Source organism: Uloborus diversus, chromosome 1 (assembly GCF_026930045.1).
Source record: "Uloborus diversus isolate 005 chromosome 1, Udiv.v.3.1, whole genome shotgun sequence".
Lineage (NCBI taxonomy): Eukaryota > Metazoa > Arthropoda > Arachnida > Araneae > Uloboridae > Uloborus > Uloborus diversus.
In genome coordinates this window covers 34,501,321-34,515,629 of record NC_072731.1, presented here as the reverse complement: position 1 = coordinate 34,515,629, position 14,309 = coordinate 34,501,321, and the positions used below count along the sequence as shown (strand labels likewise).

Genomic DNA, 14,309 nt, shown 5'->3' with positions numbered 1-14,309 from the left:
AATCACTTACCAGATTTGAAGAAAAGTCATAAAAGGTTACATTAAGTCTAACAAGAAGAAATAATGGAAATATTAATTGCTAACGTAAAAACGTGTTAATGTAAAATAGAAAAATAGAAAGTTGCACCTAAAGTGAAATTTGTTTTCTAAAATGGGCCTTTCTTCCTTAAAAGGGCGCAGAAAGGTGCAACCATTAAGTAGAATAAAACGTTCTTAAAATTAGGCCGTAAAAGAAAGAGAAATATTGACCAATGTATGGTTTTCGAACAAAAGAGAAATGCAAAATCGGAGCGTTACATTTTTTTCACTGATTACTAAGCTTAAAAAATTTCATAAGTCATTTTAATCTAGTAGTTATCAAGCCACCTAGTACTAAGTCAGCACGCAATCAGTTTTGAGTTATAAACAGATAAATATTCATTTGATCAATATTAATAACCGTCGAACTATTCTTTCCTCCTTAAAGACAATTTTGAATTCAAGAGAGATTTGTGGACTACTCGCTTAAAAAACATATATCAGAGGATAAATGAGTGGTTTTGAAACATATAGCCTTTATTTCGTTAAAATAAAAGCAACGGCAGTGAATATACAAGGGAAAAAATGAGAGAAATCGGAAAAATTGATTATTTCCACCTTAGATTTTCAGATCGTGTTTCAGACACTCTTAAGAAAAAGTCATTTAGACTTTTCAAATTTCATAAAACAAAGAAGAAAAAAGACAGTTTTTAGTTCAAAAAAAAATAGAGCATTACCTATTTTCCACGGAAGCTTCTTTAGGACACGTAAATGTTTCATAAAGTAAAAGTTGGTAAACTGGAGGTTCAGAAAATGTACCGTTCTTTGTAGAAAAGTGCAATTAGTTCTAAATGAGTACGTTTTGAATACAAGTGTACGGCATACCTAATATACCCAACATTACATTAAAAAAACCTAGCATAATGTTTAGGTTTTTTGAATCTGAATTAATAAATGTCTACTTCAATTATTACTTTATGCAATAAACAATTTATTTAAGCATTTAAAAATCACATATATTTCCAAAAAACTTCATGCAAATTAAATTTCAAATAATGGCAAAGTGACTGAAATGAGAATGATTACCCGGCCACAGAGAGAGAGAGCAGCTTCGAACTAGTTTGAAGGGGAAATGCTAATATATATATATATATATTAATCCTTAATGAGCAACGTAATTAGAAATTTGACCTTTTTTTTGTCAAAATCAATACATATTTTTTAAGGTGTATTAGGGATATATGACTTTTATCTTATGCAATTTATCTTCGACAGATTTTTTGCCAGCGCCATCGACGAACGCAGTCAACGGAAGCAGTACTGTGAAGAATCATCAGAAAATAAACAAGACTTCCACATTCCATGGCTGTTTAGACAAGGTGCTTTCTCCTAGGAAAAGAAGTGAATCTTGCTCCAGTAATCTTCCAGAAGCCTATGGACAACTTATTCAAAGTACGCCCACAGCAAAAGATTCTGATTTTGTTCCCAATGAGATTAACAACCTCGATCACAACATAGCTTCAATGCCAAAGTGCAACGGTATGAAGCACAAGGATACCATTGAAAACAACGATGTCTTAAATATCCCTCCATCTGATTTGTCATCCGAGAAGATGTACTTCTACTCCGACTTCCAGACGAATCAGAAGATCAGGTATTCTTATGGACATGATGGATTTAGTGCGTTTGCGGAGCAACTGTGCTTCTCGAGAGCAGGAGTTATGATCGACAGTCCGATTATCCAGCGTGATCCGTTCATCTCCCAAGTGAATTACTTGAAGAAACTATCGGACTTATCAATTGGTGGATCCAATTTCGACCAAGTGAATGGTTCAACTCGTAAGAGTGATTACGTTCAGAAAGGAGAAAAACATTTTGTTGGTTCACTAAAAAAGAAATTGAATGAAAATTATTCTTCATACAAAGCAAGCGTCAACTCCGATAACGTAAGTTCAGAATTCAATGGTTATTCAAATTCTCTATCAGAACCTTTTGGTTCTTCGTTCAGAAATTCTTCCGTGCCCGCGCTTCAAAGCATTTCCACTATTGAAAATTCTTACCGTAATCCACCAACGCAACCGTCTTCGTACATAGCACCTGATACATTCAGGAAAACTACATACGTTCCTCCAACATACACGAACTCCTTTCCTGTGAATAGTTCATCTAGTCATTCTTCTGTTCTTGATTCACAGTCATTGATGAACTCAACTTCCCTGGATCCATCATATAAGAACTATCCATCCATTGATTCATTGTTTAGAAATTCGATATCAGGAGATCCAGAACTTAAAAGCTACTCAACCCTCAATCCATCAATGAGAAACACATCTTCAAATGATCCCGCATACCATAACTCTTCCTCTTTTCAAACACAGGGTAATTGTGACTATTTGTTACTATCTGATAGAAAGAAAGGTATTAAATTCAGCAGTGATATGTTACCAAAAGTTTACAAAACTGAAAGAAAAAGTAGAAGATTACGAAGAAGGAAAGAACAACCGCTTCTAAAGTGTCCTCTAGTACAAACATATAGTTTATCAGATTGGATAGCAAAAAAACTGCAGGATGAGCAAATTGACTTATGTGAAGAGCCTTACACGGACAAGGTGGGTGAATTCTAATGTCATATATCTTAGAAGTTAAATTTACTTCTATTCAATGTATGCTAATTTATTTGCCTTTATTTTTGTGCGATGAAAAATATATCTCTGTACATAAAAAAAGTAACGTCAAAGAAATTGTGAAAGGATGTCTGTGGTGGATCTGTGTTAAGAAGACTCCATAGCACCTACAGAGTTGAAATTTTGTACAAAATTACTTCGACCCCCGGAAGTTTACGCCAGTGTCTCAAATTTCGTTTTTTTTTTTTTTTGTATTTAATTTAAGCTTAAATTGTAAATAAATTGCCTATTAAAGGAAAGAAAATTTTCCCACACCCTTTAATATCCGATGTTTTTTGAAACAGTTGTTTTTCTGCATCAGATTGAGCTTGTTCCAATTTTCTCAATTAATTGGAACAAGAGATGGTATAAGAGATATGATGGTTTCATGCAAAAAAAAAAAGAGTTTAGAGTTAAAAAAAATATATATTTTATTATATGCAAATCTTTTTTCGCGGTTTGAAATGCATTTCAGGTGAAACTGTTTGACAACATGTTTTGAAACATATTTACCTGTACCTATCCCTGTTGAAAAAAAGGATTTTGTTATTTCGTTGTAACGGTTCTAGTTGCATCCAGCATAGAGAATAAATTACAATTACAACTAATTGCCTTAAATGCTGCAAGTTTGAGCATTAGAATTTAAAACAATTTTGACAGAGTTTGTTTATAGTGAAGAAAAAGCTTTTCAAAACGATTTTGTGACTTATAATTTGTCTCTTATCAAGAAAAGCTCTAAAAAATTTAATAAATTGAATTTTTTTCAAAGGCCTAAAATTCACAAATCTCTGCTTGCTAGTGTTCATATTTAAAATTAGTTTTTTTATTAACAAATTACATTTTTTTCATTAGTTTTGACAACAATTTAAAAGTGGTATCAGTAGACATTATGACATAGAAAGTAACTTAAGATTTAGTCTTGAATTAAGCTGCAGTAAAAAATATTTCTTCCTCTTTTAATTAATGTAATCACTTCTTTAAATTTAAAGCCTCAATATCCTGTAAGCCTCAGTTACCGCCTTTTCTAACTAAAGCAAATCAAGATCTCTGCTGGTCGTTCCACATTTTAAAACAAACTAGTTGTTTCCTGTAATGTAAAGAAACCAAATATAGCTTTCTTCTTATTTTTTCTTTATTTTAAGACCTAGTTTTATTCCAGTTGAAATGTTTCTAAAGTAGGTTTTTGAGTTTTATGAAGCTATGTATTTATCCTTAATGTTCATGATGTGTTCAGACAATACTTAGCTAAAAAAAAATTTTCAGCTTAAATGGTAAAAAGATAACTTTCGACTCATTTAACGACGCAATTGATTGCTTACAGTCCTTCAACCTTAGTTGCTTAGTGTTTAGAAAGCTATGATTAGCAATAGGCTTCATATCCTTAATAAGACCCAAAGGCTTATAAACAACCTTTACTCACCCAGGAACCTTGTAATACTTTTGGAACTCCTGATTGGTCTAATGCGTCAGCAATGTTTTTTCCTTCATCCGACGCATGTGAACTAATTTCGTTCATCAAAAAGTTCTGAATTCACATTTGATTGTTTTTAATTCCCTCTCCATCCCTTCAAATAATGTGTAGACGATCGTGTTTCAAAATGAAACAATAATTAGAGCATGCAAAACGAGCTATAAAGGAGATTGATAACGTTAATACATGGTAGCCAATCAACAGTCTCAAAATTTTTACATGGCCTCTAGCAAAGTAAAGATTGTTTATATTCGACCCAAAGCACAGCATCGCTATCAGTATTGGTTATAATTATGAAGTATTTGGCTGAAAAGGACTAAAAAACTTCGCTTTTCTAAAAAAAATTATGACTGCTTAATGGTCTATGTCAGTGGTTCCCAACTTTTTTCACGTCGTGACCCCTTTTTCACCAACTAAAAAACCCGCGACCCCCTAAGTATACTCCATACATACCGGGTGATCCTAAAGTCAGGACCATCTTTAAAAATGAATAATTCGAAAACGAATAAGGATAAAAAGATGCGGTTTTCACTAATACTTATGGAAAAGAAGCCGGGGTTTGTCTTGCAACGAACCAAAAGTAGTTCTTTTAGCGATTAACAGATGGCGCTGTCGGATTTCTCATCTAAGCTCATGCAGAGCAACACACGATATATTAAAAGGAGCGATGTTGGGGGGGGGCAGCAGATAATGGAGTGTTGAAGATAATATGCATCGCAATGCTGTCCATAGTTGAAAAATCCATTTATTTTAGCTGTAATATAAAATTCTATGACGAAAGATAAGATATAGCGACATCCGTTAGTCGAAAACAAAACTATTTTTGATTCATTGCCACACAAAACCCACCTCATTTCAATTCTTTCAGTGCAAACCACATCTTTTTACCTTCTTTCGTTTTCGAATTATTCATTTCTGAAGTTGGCCCTGACTTTTGGATCATCCTGCATATGATGTGTGTTTGTGTGTGTTACCGCGCATGTGTCTGTGTGTGTGTGTGCATATGCGCAGACATTGCGCATATTTTACATATTAACGCAAGGTAGTTAAGATATTTTAGTTAAGCTTACTGGGTCTTTTTTTTATTTCTACAATTATTGCAGAAAAAAAAAACTGTCTCGAGAATTTTGAACATACATTTCGGCTTTTCAAAGTTCTTGCATCCTAGCAGTGGCGAATGCAGGATTGGGTTTTCTTCACATTTTAATGAAGTGAATGAATGCATTTTCTTGTAATAAGGCTGTCATCTCTTCAAAAAATCGGGAGGGGAGCGTTTAGAATACTCAATTATTTTCAAACATATATGTAGCAAGATAGAGAGAATCTAGATTTATGCTTGGAAGGGGTCATCACCAGCATATTTATTTATTTATTTATTAAAAGTATTGCACACTACAGAAAGAACCAAGTTAGAGTGGCAACAGTAACATAAAAAAATAGCAATTAAAACAAACTATATATTTAAAATATCAAACCATAAAGACTTAAAATTGTAAAATGACAAGTTAAAAATATCTAAATCATGACAATAAATGTTAAAAAGTTTGTAAAATTTAAAAAGACAAAAAATTTTAACATAGTTCTGTTTAATAAAAATATTTTTAAAAGAAGACTGACTCCTAAGAGGGGGGGGGGGGGACTTGGGACAGCAAGTTGTATTGCATTGACGATATATGACCAATGAAGTTAAGAGAATTACGCTACATAAGTGGAAAAAAAGCAATTAGTAATATGAATCTACAGTCGTAAGTTTATCATTTGGGAAGGTCTGCTCCCGGAAATTATTCTAAATTATAGTTTTAAAATTGCAGTTTACACGATCTTTGATGTTGTTCGGAGGAGGAGAGGTTCAGGACTTTTATTAACGGTTCAAGATCGGAGACTCTGCCTTTGAAATTTCTTGAAAAGTCCTGAAATTTTTTTTTAATTTGAGGTTTTAAAAACTCAATTATAGGCTTTCTTTGTAAACTTTAAGAAAAAGGTATGAATTCGGAACCACTCTCTCGGAATATTTTTGGAATCCCAAAAAACGAAATTTTAGAAGTGTTTTAATGTTGTGGAATTTAAGTCCTAAAAATGAGATTTTATGTGATCTTTAAAACTATATGAGAAGGGGGACAACAGGCCCTACCCTGGAATGTTTTTCGAAATTAATATCCGAAAAACCCAATTCTTGACTGTTTTTGACTAAGGAACTGGAAGGAATTCGGTTCTCTTCCCCAGAATATTTCTAAAATTAAGTTTTAAAAACGCAACTACAGGACGCTTTTCAGGATAAACGTTGGGGTTTAGGTAATCGCTCACAAAAATGATTCAAAATTGAAGTTCCGAAAAGGAAATTTTAGACGATTTTGGATGAAGTTAGAGGGAGTGAATTTGGGACTCTTTCGTGGAAATTTTTCGAGATTGAAGTCCTTAAAACAAAGCTTAAGATAATCTTAGAGGACGTTCGGAGGGGGTTACTGTAGCCCCGTAGTCCTTCTCCTGAATTCGCCATTGCTCTCAAGTATTGATGCTACTTTAATATAATGCTAATCTTCTTCTATGTAATATTATTTTTTAACTGTGCAATGATACATTTTTAAATGTAGGCATAATGACGCGACCCCCTACGATACACTTTGCGACCTCCTTGGGGATCGCGACCCGCAGCTTGGGAACCCCCTGGTCTATGTGGACGAACTTTATAATGTTTAGTAAAATGATAAAACAAAATAACTATAAACGACATTTATTTCAGACTGGGTTTTGTGGTATTCCTCCAGCGCTAGTGCAAAGATATGCCGATGAACTTCAGCAGGATATTTATGATGTTGCTGAGGCACTTGACCGAGAAAGAACTAGAGCATTGCAAGCTAGAGGACGATGTGCAGTATGATACATTTATTAGTAATTAAAATAATTTAAAATAGATTGTTAATATCAAACGTTGTTTGTTAAAAGTTTCCGAGTTTTTTAGGTAAGTGTGCCAAATAAAGCCACCCTAAAGTTCAGGGCAGAATATTTCGCGCTTTTTTTCCCCCGGGCTCCAACTTTTGCACATCCATCGAATGACTCATAAAAATTAGAATATAATAGTTCCAACTGGAAATTTAAGTCTCAATTATGCTTTTCAGCGTCTTAGCAAAAAAAGGCAATTTGGTCTTATTAAGAACATAAGTCACCAATAATGCCAACTCTGAAAAAAAAAAAAAACTGCCAGAAAGTATGTAATAAAAGTGAAAAAAAAAACTTTTTTTGGCAACATAAAAAATATTATGCCACAATTGATAAATTCAACAACATTATCAAAAATTCCATATTTATGTCAGTGAAAGAGAAAATTTTAATCGTCACATTTTGAGAAGTTATAAGTCGTAATTTTCTGTTTTTACGGCAGTGTTGTTCACAGTCTGAGCACGTACGTTCCACATATGCAAAACAGGATCATATCTTCCACCTCCGATGTCCTAATAAAGACACTGGAGTCCGACGAACTATGGCCTTATTGGGCAGATACTGGGCTTATCTAATCAAATCAAAAAGTGGCGGTACACAATGACATTTGCATTTTTGTTTTTGTCAACTACATAAATTAGACTTTAAGAATAGTAAACAATAACTTTTTACTAGTAAACCACAATGAACCAAGAAAAAAAAATACTGTAAATTAATGTCAGAAAGTTTTGACGTGCTGTACTTGCAGTGCTGCCTGATGATAAAAAAACTGCATATTGAAATCACTTTATCAATTCGTTAAGTCACGATTTAACGAATTGTAGTTATGTTGCATAAAAAATGGGGCGATGGCCTACATGGCCTTATTTGGCGCTCCCAACTTATTAAAATTTTTGCCTAAACTAAACATAATGTGAACTAACTTTTTTTTCTCAATGATAGTATTATTTCGCTTCATTAAAATGCTTTTTTGTATTGATAATCGTATTTGATTTTTCAACCATATTATTATAATCGTTATTGTTTTATTTTTCTTTTATTTAAAAGTTTTTTTTAACTTTATTGAAGCGTATGCCAGTTATATGAGGCATATTTAGTTAAAATAAATCACTTTATGTGCACGTTCTCCATGAAAGGTTTTGTAATAAATGTCTTCTGATCTAAAAAAAAAATCTATGGATTGAATCTCTATGTATTAAATCTCTACAGTTTTTTTTTTTCTCTTTTGTCTATATTTGAAAGCGAATAAAGTATTCGGCTATAAATGGAGCATAAAAAGGGTTATCGTAAATTAATTACTTTTAACGAAACTCATGTTGTGTAGTTTTAAGGAAGTCGTCACTATCAAATGTCTTTTATCATAACAGGAAAAAAAAAAAAAAAAAAAAAAAAAAAACAAGCAAGTCGTTCATATTTAGGTAACGAAAAATGCAGACAAAAAGAAATCACTATTTTATAAAACTTTGCACATGTGGCATATGTTTTATGCTGCTTGCAAAAAAAAAAAAAAAAATCTTTTGTCCTCAAAAGTAGCGTTGATATATATAAAACAGGGAAAAAAAGGGGGGTTGCAGAAATATTTTAGTAATGTTGAGTTTTTTTCTCATAAACATTGTCTTCAAATATAGTTTCAAGTTCATTTGAATTTAGTACATTTGCACTTACTTTTCCGTCTCCTTGAATACAAAAAAAAAAAAATCATTTTTATTCACACCAATAATTTCCGTTTTGAAATGATCTATTGCTTTTTTACTGTCCTTCAGCTCAATGGCATCATCAGTTTTTCCGAACAATTTTTGAACGATAACAAGCAGTTTTTCAACAATACCTTGTAAATTTTATTTAATTTTTGTGCTCTCCTTTACCCAGGTTTATAATTGTGTATAATTGCTTAATGGGGAAAAATAACATTTTTGCACACTATAACTGGCGTGTCTTTTTCATTCTTTAGGAACTAATGGAAATAAATGACCCTTTTTGTTATGTTTTGTTTTTGTCAAATAATGTAGAGAAACCGTCTCCCCTTTCGTCTTTTTAGGTACCAAACGATTTTCTCGCCGACAGTTGTTGCGAGCCCGTCGTGGAAGCTGACTATGGGGGTGGTCTCAGGGAATGGCTGATTTCTCTGGGGCTACCCCAGCACGAGAATCTGCTCCGATCAGCTGGATGCACGGATTTGGGACACGTGGCCAGGTTGGGAGAAACCGAGTTGAGAGTCATAGGCATTCAGGACCCCAGGCACCTGCGACTGCTGCGGACGGCAGTCGAGGCGCTCCGAATTCACATCGAGCACTGTAAGTCGCCGAACTACGGCGTGTCATGAAAAAGACTGACTGTTTTCAAAAATGTATAACAGGAGAATGGTTAATGATAAAAAAAAAAAATTCTTGCAGTAAATTCATGTGGTGGGTGCTAAATTTCTTCCCTCAGTGTTCCAAAGTTTAGTTCAAAAACTTTTCGATAGATGGCGCTGCACATAAAAAGCCGGTAAGTCAAAAAAGCAGAATTGAAATTCACTCATTTTTCCTCCGATTGCGACATGGAATTACAGTCGACGATTGTTTGAAAATATTGTGTTGTTCTTTTGTTCATTATTTTCGAAAAATTATGTTGCAATTTTATATATATATATATATTTTAATTTACAGGGCTTACTATCTGCAGCGCCATCTATTGTAAAAAAGTTCAAATAAAAATTTGTAACTAAGGGGGGAAAATTTACGGCCCACCACATCAGTTTTCTGCAAGAATTATATTTTTATCATTTATCGTTTTCTTGTTATAATTTTTTTAAAACAGTCAGTCTTTTTCAGGACACCCTGTATATTCTAATACCCCAGTCTACAACCAATTCACTAAAATGTATGAATGAAGGTTTTCACGGCCGGTGTCAATGATGTTGTGAGATTCCGGGCTGTTGTGCCGTGGGCTGAGTGTTGTTGACAACAACACTCAGACCACGGCGCAAAACCCGGAATCTCACAACATCATAATTCACTAAAAGTCTACGTAGCAAAAACTACATGCAAATTTTCTATTTGAAAGGATTAGAAAAATAGAGGTGTGTTTCGAAACTTATAGTTTTCGTTAAGCTTGGATTAAGGTTCCTCTTCAGCTCCTGTATTAACCTCTTCAGTCCGGGCGTCGCAAATTGGCGACACTAAACACTCACAAAAAAATAAATAAATAAATAAAATGGACACAGTTTTAGTTCATTTTCTTGTTTTTGGATGACAGAATCGAAAGGGTATTTTAGTGGCTTGTTTGTACTTGTGTACTCTTAGCTTGTCTGCAGTCAAATGAAAAAACAGCGTTTTCTAAAGAAAAAAAAAAGAGAGAGAAAATTACAATCATGCGCATTGGGAAGTTTCCCCCTTTTTCAATTATTTTTACTGTGGAAAAGTATAATACATGCAGCTGAAAGAGAAACTATTGCGTATTTCATGTGAGTTGATGAGGTTCTACTCAAATATTTCTTCTGATTAAGAACTTTATTATTTTAGTTTTGCTTCTCATACAGACACTAATTTTCGAAAAAATAAATAGAAGGATGTTTTTTAAACGCGTATTCTGAACGTGTTTAGAAGCAATTAATAGAAAAAAAAGCATCATTCAAAGTTGGTCTTTCATTTGAGGTGGTTAAGCGTTACAAATTACGCAAAAATGTACTTAAACAAATTGGCCCTTTTAAATAAATTCTAATGCACTTAAAAGTTAAGAACCTTATGTTTAAGTACAAATACATCTGTTGAAGGTAAAATTTATGCAGTGTTGATTACCTTATAGATGTTTTTAACATTACCTTCAACTGCACTAAACTACCGAGTTAGGTTGTAACTTAAGTACACTTGCACCATTCTTATCCTAACCACGCATTGACGGCCTAAATGTAATAGCATGCGAGGCATCAAGAAGTAAAGGGAAAAAAAGTTTTTCTTTTAAAAAACAGTTTTGAGACAAAAGCATTAAAGTTTCAAACCCTCTAGATAGAATTTCATTAAAAATTATTTCTAAACCATGCTGTATAGCAATGCCTACCAGGACTTTTAGTACAATATTTCTTGCCTCAAAACATAGAAGAGTTTTTTTCTGTTAGCTGTATAAATTCTCTCTAAACTTTTAACTCTGGCACATACATGCCTTTGTTTCTTGGCTCTTCATATTAAAAAGAGGCCTCTGTTGAAAACAAAATGTATGTCAAAAAGCAAAGTGTTGTAACTCTATAATTTACGTTATTTCTCATCGACTATCTGCCATGATAAGTATGTGAGAGATGTCAAAAAATGTGTTTTCTCCAAAATTTATGAAAAGAGAGTTGATTAAACTGTGGTATAGTTCATTGGGTTATGCTGGTCATCGGTTAGTAGAAGTTTATGACACAATTTTCTATTATAGTTTTATATTAATTTGTATTGCTTGCGTTTTATTATTTGAAGGCAATGAAATGCTTTCTTAAAACATTCTAAGTCAGCCTTTATGTTAAGGATTGAAATATTGCCTGCTAAAATGGTTCACCTCTAATTCAACGAAAAAAAAATCCGTCTATTTTAAATACTTATATTACGTAACATATTTGAAAGGACTACTTTATGAACTCTTTATTCACAGGCTTGACAAACGGACTTCTTTCACAGTCCTACACTGATTAAGCAAAACATAATAGGGGAGAACTACCGACGTAAATTAAAGTTTGAGAATATTTTGCCTTTTGATACACATTTAATGCTTCTCTTAGCCTCTTATTTTCGATATCTGTAGTTAACATGTACTTCTTAATGTAGCATTCAGGAATTTAAAAGAAAAAATTTTAAGAGAAAGATATCTGTGCATATTGTGTTTAACATCTTATTGCTTAAAGTATACACATGCGCACGAAAAAGATAATTTAAATTAAGGCATTTTCAATAATGTAGAAATCCTCTATGTACGTATTCAAACTCTTAAGCATTTGTCCACGTGAAAAAAAATGAAAACCGCAAATTGTAAATTTAAATTTAAGTCATGAACTGATTTAAGTAGTTTGTTAGCCTCGCGATACAAGTACAGATTTAAAATAATAACAATTAATAAATTAGTAAATACATGAATAAATAAACAAAATAAAGGTTTGGAAAATGAAACATTTTTATGCAAGGAATGTCTATGTTGTAGGAAAATTAAAATTTTGATCAATAAAAATTTCTCTAACTTTATAAGAATATGAACAACACATCTACATAATAATATATAACTTTGCTGTAATTATTCCTGTTAAAATTTTAAAATGCTAATTGAATTCAATTTTAAGTATCGCTCTTATTTTTAGGTTATTTTAGCTAGAATAGATTTTCTATTCTTGATGTCACATGAAGTCAAGAAAAAAGTTCTGGCATTTTTTTCATCAGTACCCTAAGGTGAGTATACCATCATATTTAACAAATATGCTTCACCATTCCTACATGAAAGGTACCATTAAATTTGCGCAAGGAACTAATTATTTTAATATGCAAAATGCAGTAGAGGTTTAGTTATTGAGTCGTTTCTTAGCTTACCCTACTCTCTACTTGGTGACAGACGTTCTCTTTGCATTTAGAAACAAAAGATATATTTTTATTATTATTATATTATGACTTTTTTTTTATTAGGGTATTCAAATCAATGATTCAGTAACGAGGAAACGAGGGCAAATACTGTATGCTTCCAGAAATACGTATTACCACGCTCTTCCAATTGCAGCTTGTTAAAGAAAATATATTATTAGACTATCGTATGATTTAATGATGCCTGTAAAAACATGCACATCACTCTGCCCTACCTCAGAATTCAGGCTACTAGAATTGGAATGTTTCTGCTCTTATCCACCATGTTTAAAATTAAAAGTTGCTCAATGAATTTGTTCTACCTTCTCTACAAAAAATGTTTACTGTACCGCGAGTGGTAATTAACAGAGAGTTTTACTGTACCAATGTTTATAAATCTGTCTGTGTACTTACTTTTTTAAACTGACTTTTCTCTTTTCCAGTTTCTTATCGCCCTTGAACATTACACCAAAGAATCACCTCACCGACTGATCAGATGAGAATCAAATCCATTTATTATTACTTAAATGTATATTTGTCGTTTCGGAGTACATGGACTGTTACATACACTTGTAAAGAGCGAATATTGTAAAAGCATTCCTAAAGATATAAATAAACTACTATGTAATTTGTTAAGGCTTTGTTATTTCTGTTCCGTCATAACACGTATTAAAGCTAATCCAGCTATAAGGTATAATGGTTAAATTAACCTAAGTGTAAACATAGGACGAAGGTATGGAATGAGGAAGGATATTAGAAGATCTTTTTATTTGTGAGTTTTAATGCATATTTTACCGTTAGATTAAAGTTGGAAGAAATGGGAATGGTGCATTCGTTTTCAAATGTGAAATTTTATTTCCAGCTTGACTATACTTGTGAAAATCTAACCTGGTAACGTCATGATGCTGTGATTAGGATCAGCGTAGCCTTCGTAATATGCTGTCAGGTTATTTTTACCCCTACTATAGTTTATTTCAAAGATTGGAAAGAACTCATCCAAATGTATCATTTCCCCCTGTAACAGGGATTCCCTAACTATTCTGATTCCAGGCACCCTTTAAAGAATTCCGTTTTATCTTGGTTCCCTAGGCTATATGTATTACATGTGTTCATTATTGATGCCTTAGGTACTCGCGGCACTCCACGTTTCTTTCCGCGGCAACCCACTTTAGGAACCCCTGTCCCATAACACATATATAGGGAGTTCTAAGCTGAACTTATCACGCATTTTGTTAAAAGATTACGTAGGTTACTTGAATCACTAAAAGCAAAATTAAGCACATTTTTTTCCTCCAGAAATGCATAATATCGTTAAAATCTATAGCATTCTAATCATAACATTGAAACAATTTTCATTAATGTGTGTAGTTTTATAAAATCTAAATAACTGAGAGAACTCCTATGGATCTTTTTCAGGCTTTGTTTTATTTAAGTTAAAAAACGTAAAAATCCAGTAAAAGAACCTCCACAAAAAATGAACCGACCAAAAAAAAAAAAGCACATTGATTGTTTTTTGAAACTGTGTCCCAAAGACATTGTTGCTTTTTACACATGCAATTTCAGTAATTTAAAAGTCACACTTTAAGGAGATCCTTAAGTAAAATAAATAGACTACCAAAATAATTTTCTCAGACTGTTGTATGATCATTTCTTAAAACACTA

The 14,309-nt window shown here is 32.8% G+C and overlaps 1 protein-coding gene across 1 annotated transcript in view; it reads left to right on the top strand.

The window, feature by feature from the left end:
• Window positions 1–13,259, top strand: part of LOC129234346 (SAM and SH3 domain-containing protein 1-like) — a 42,731-nt gene extending 29,472 nt beyond the window's left edge. The window contains exons 9-13 of the mRNA XM_054868338.1: window positions 1,294–2,627; window positions 6,893–7,024; window positions 9,128–9,383; window positions 12,395–12,482; window positions 13,091–13,259. Coding sequence (XP_054724313.1) covers window positions 1,294–2,627; window positions 6,893–7,024; window positions 9,128–9,383; window positions 12,395–12,408 — 1,736 coding nt within the window. The 3' untranslated portion in view covers window positions 12,409–12,482; window positions 13,091–13,259. The remainder of the gene's footprint in view (window positions 1–1,293; window positions 2,628–6,892; window positions 7,025–9,127; window positions 9,384–12,394; window positions 12,483–13,090) is intronic.
• Window positions 13,260–14,309: the final 1,050 nt, after the last annotated feature.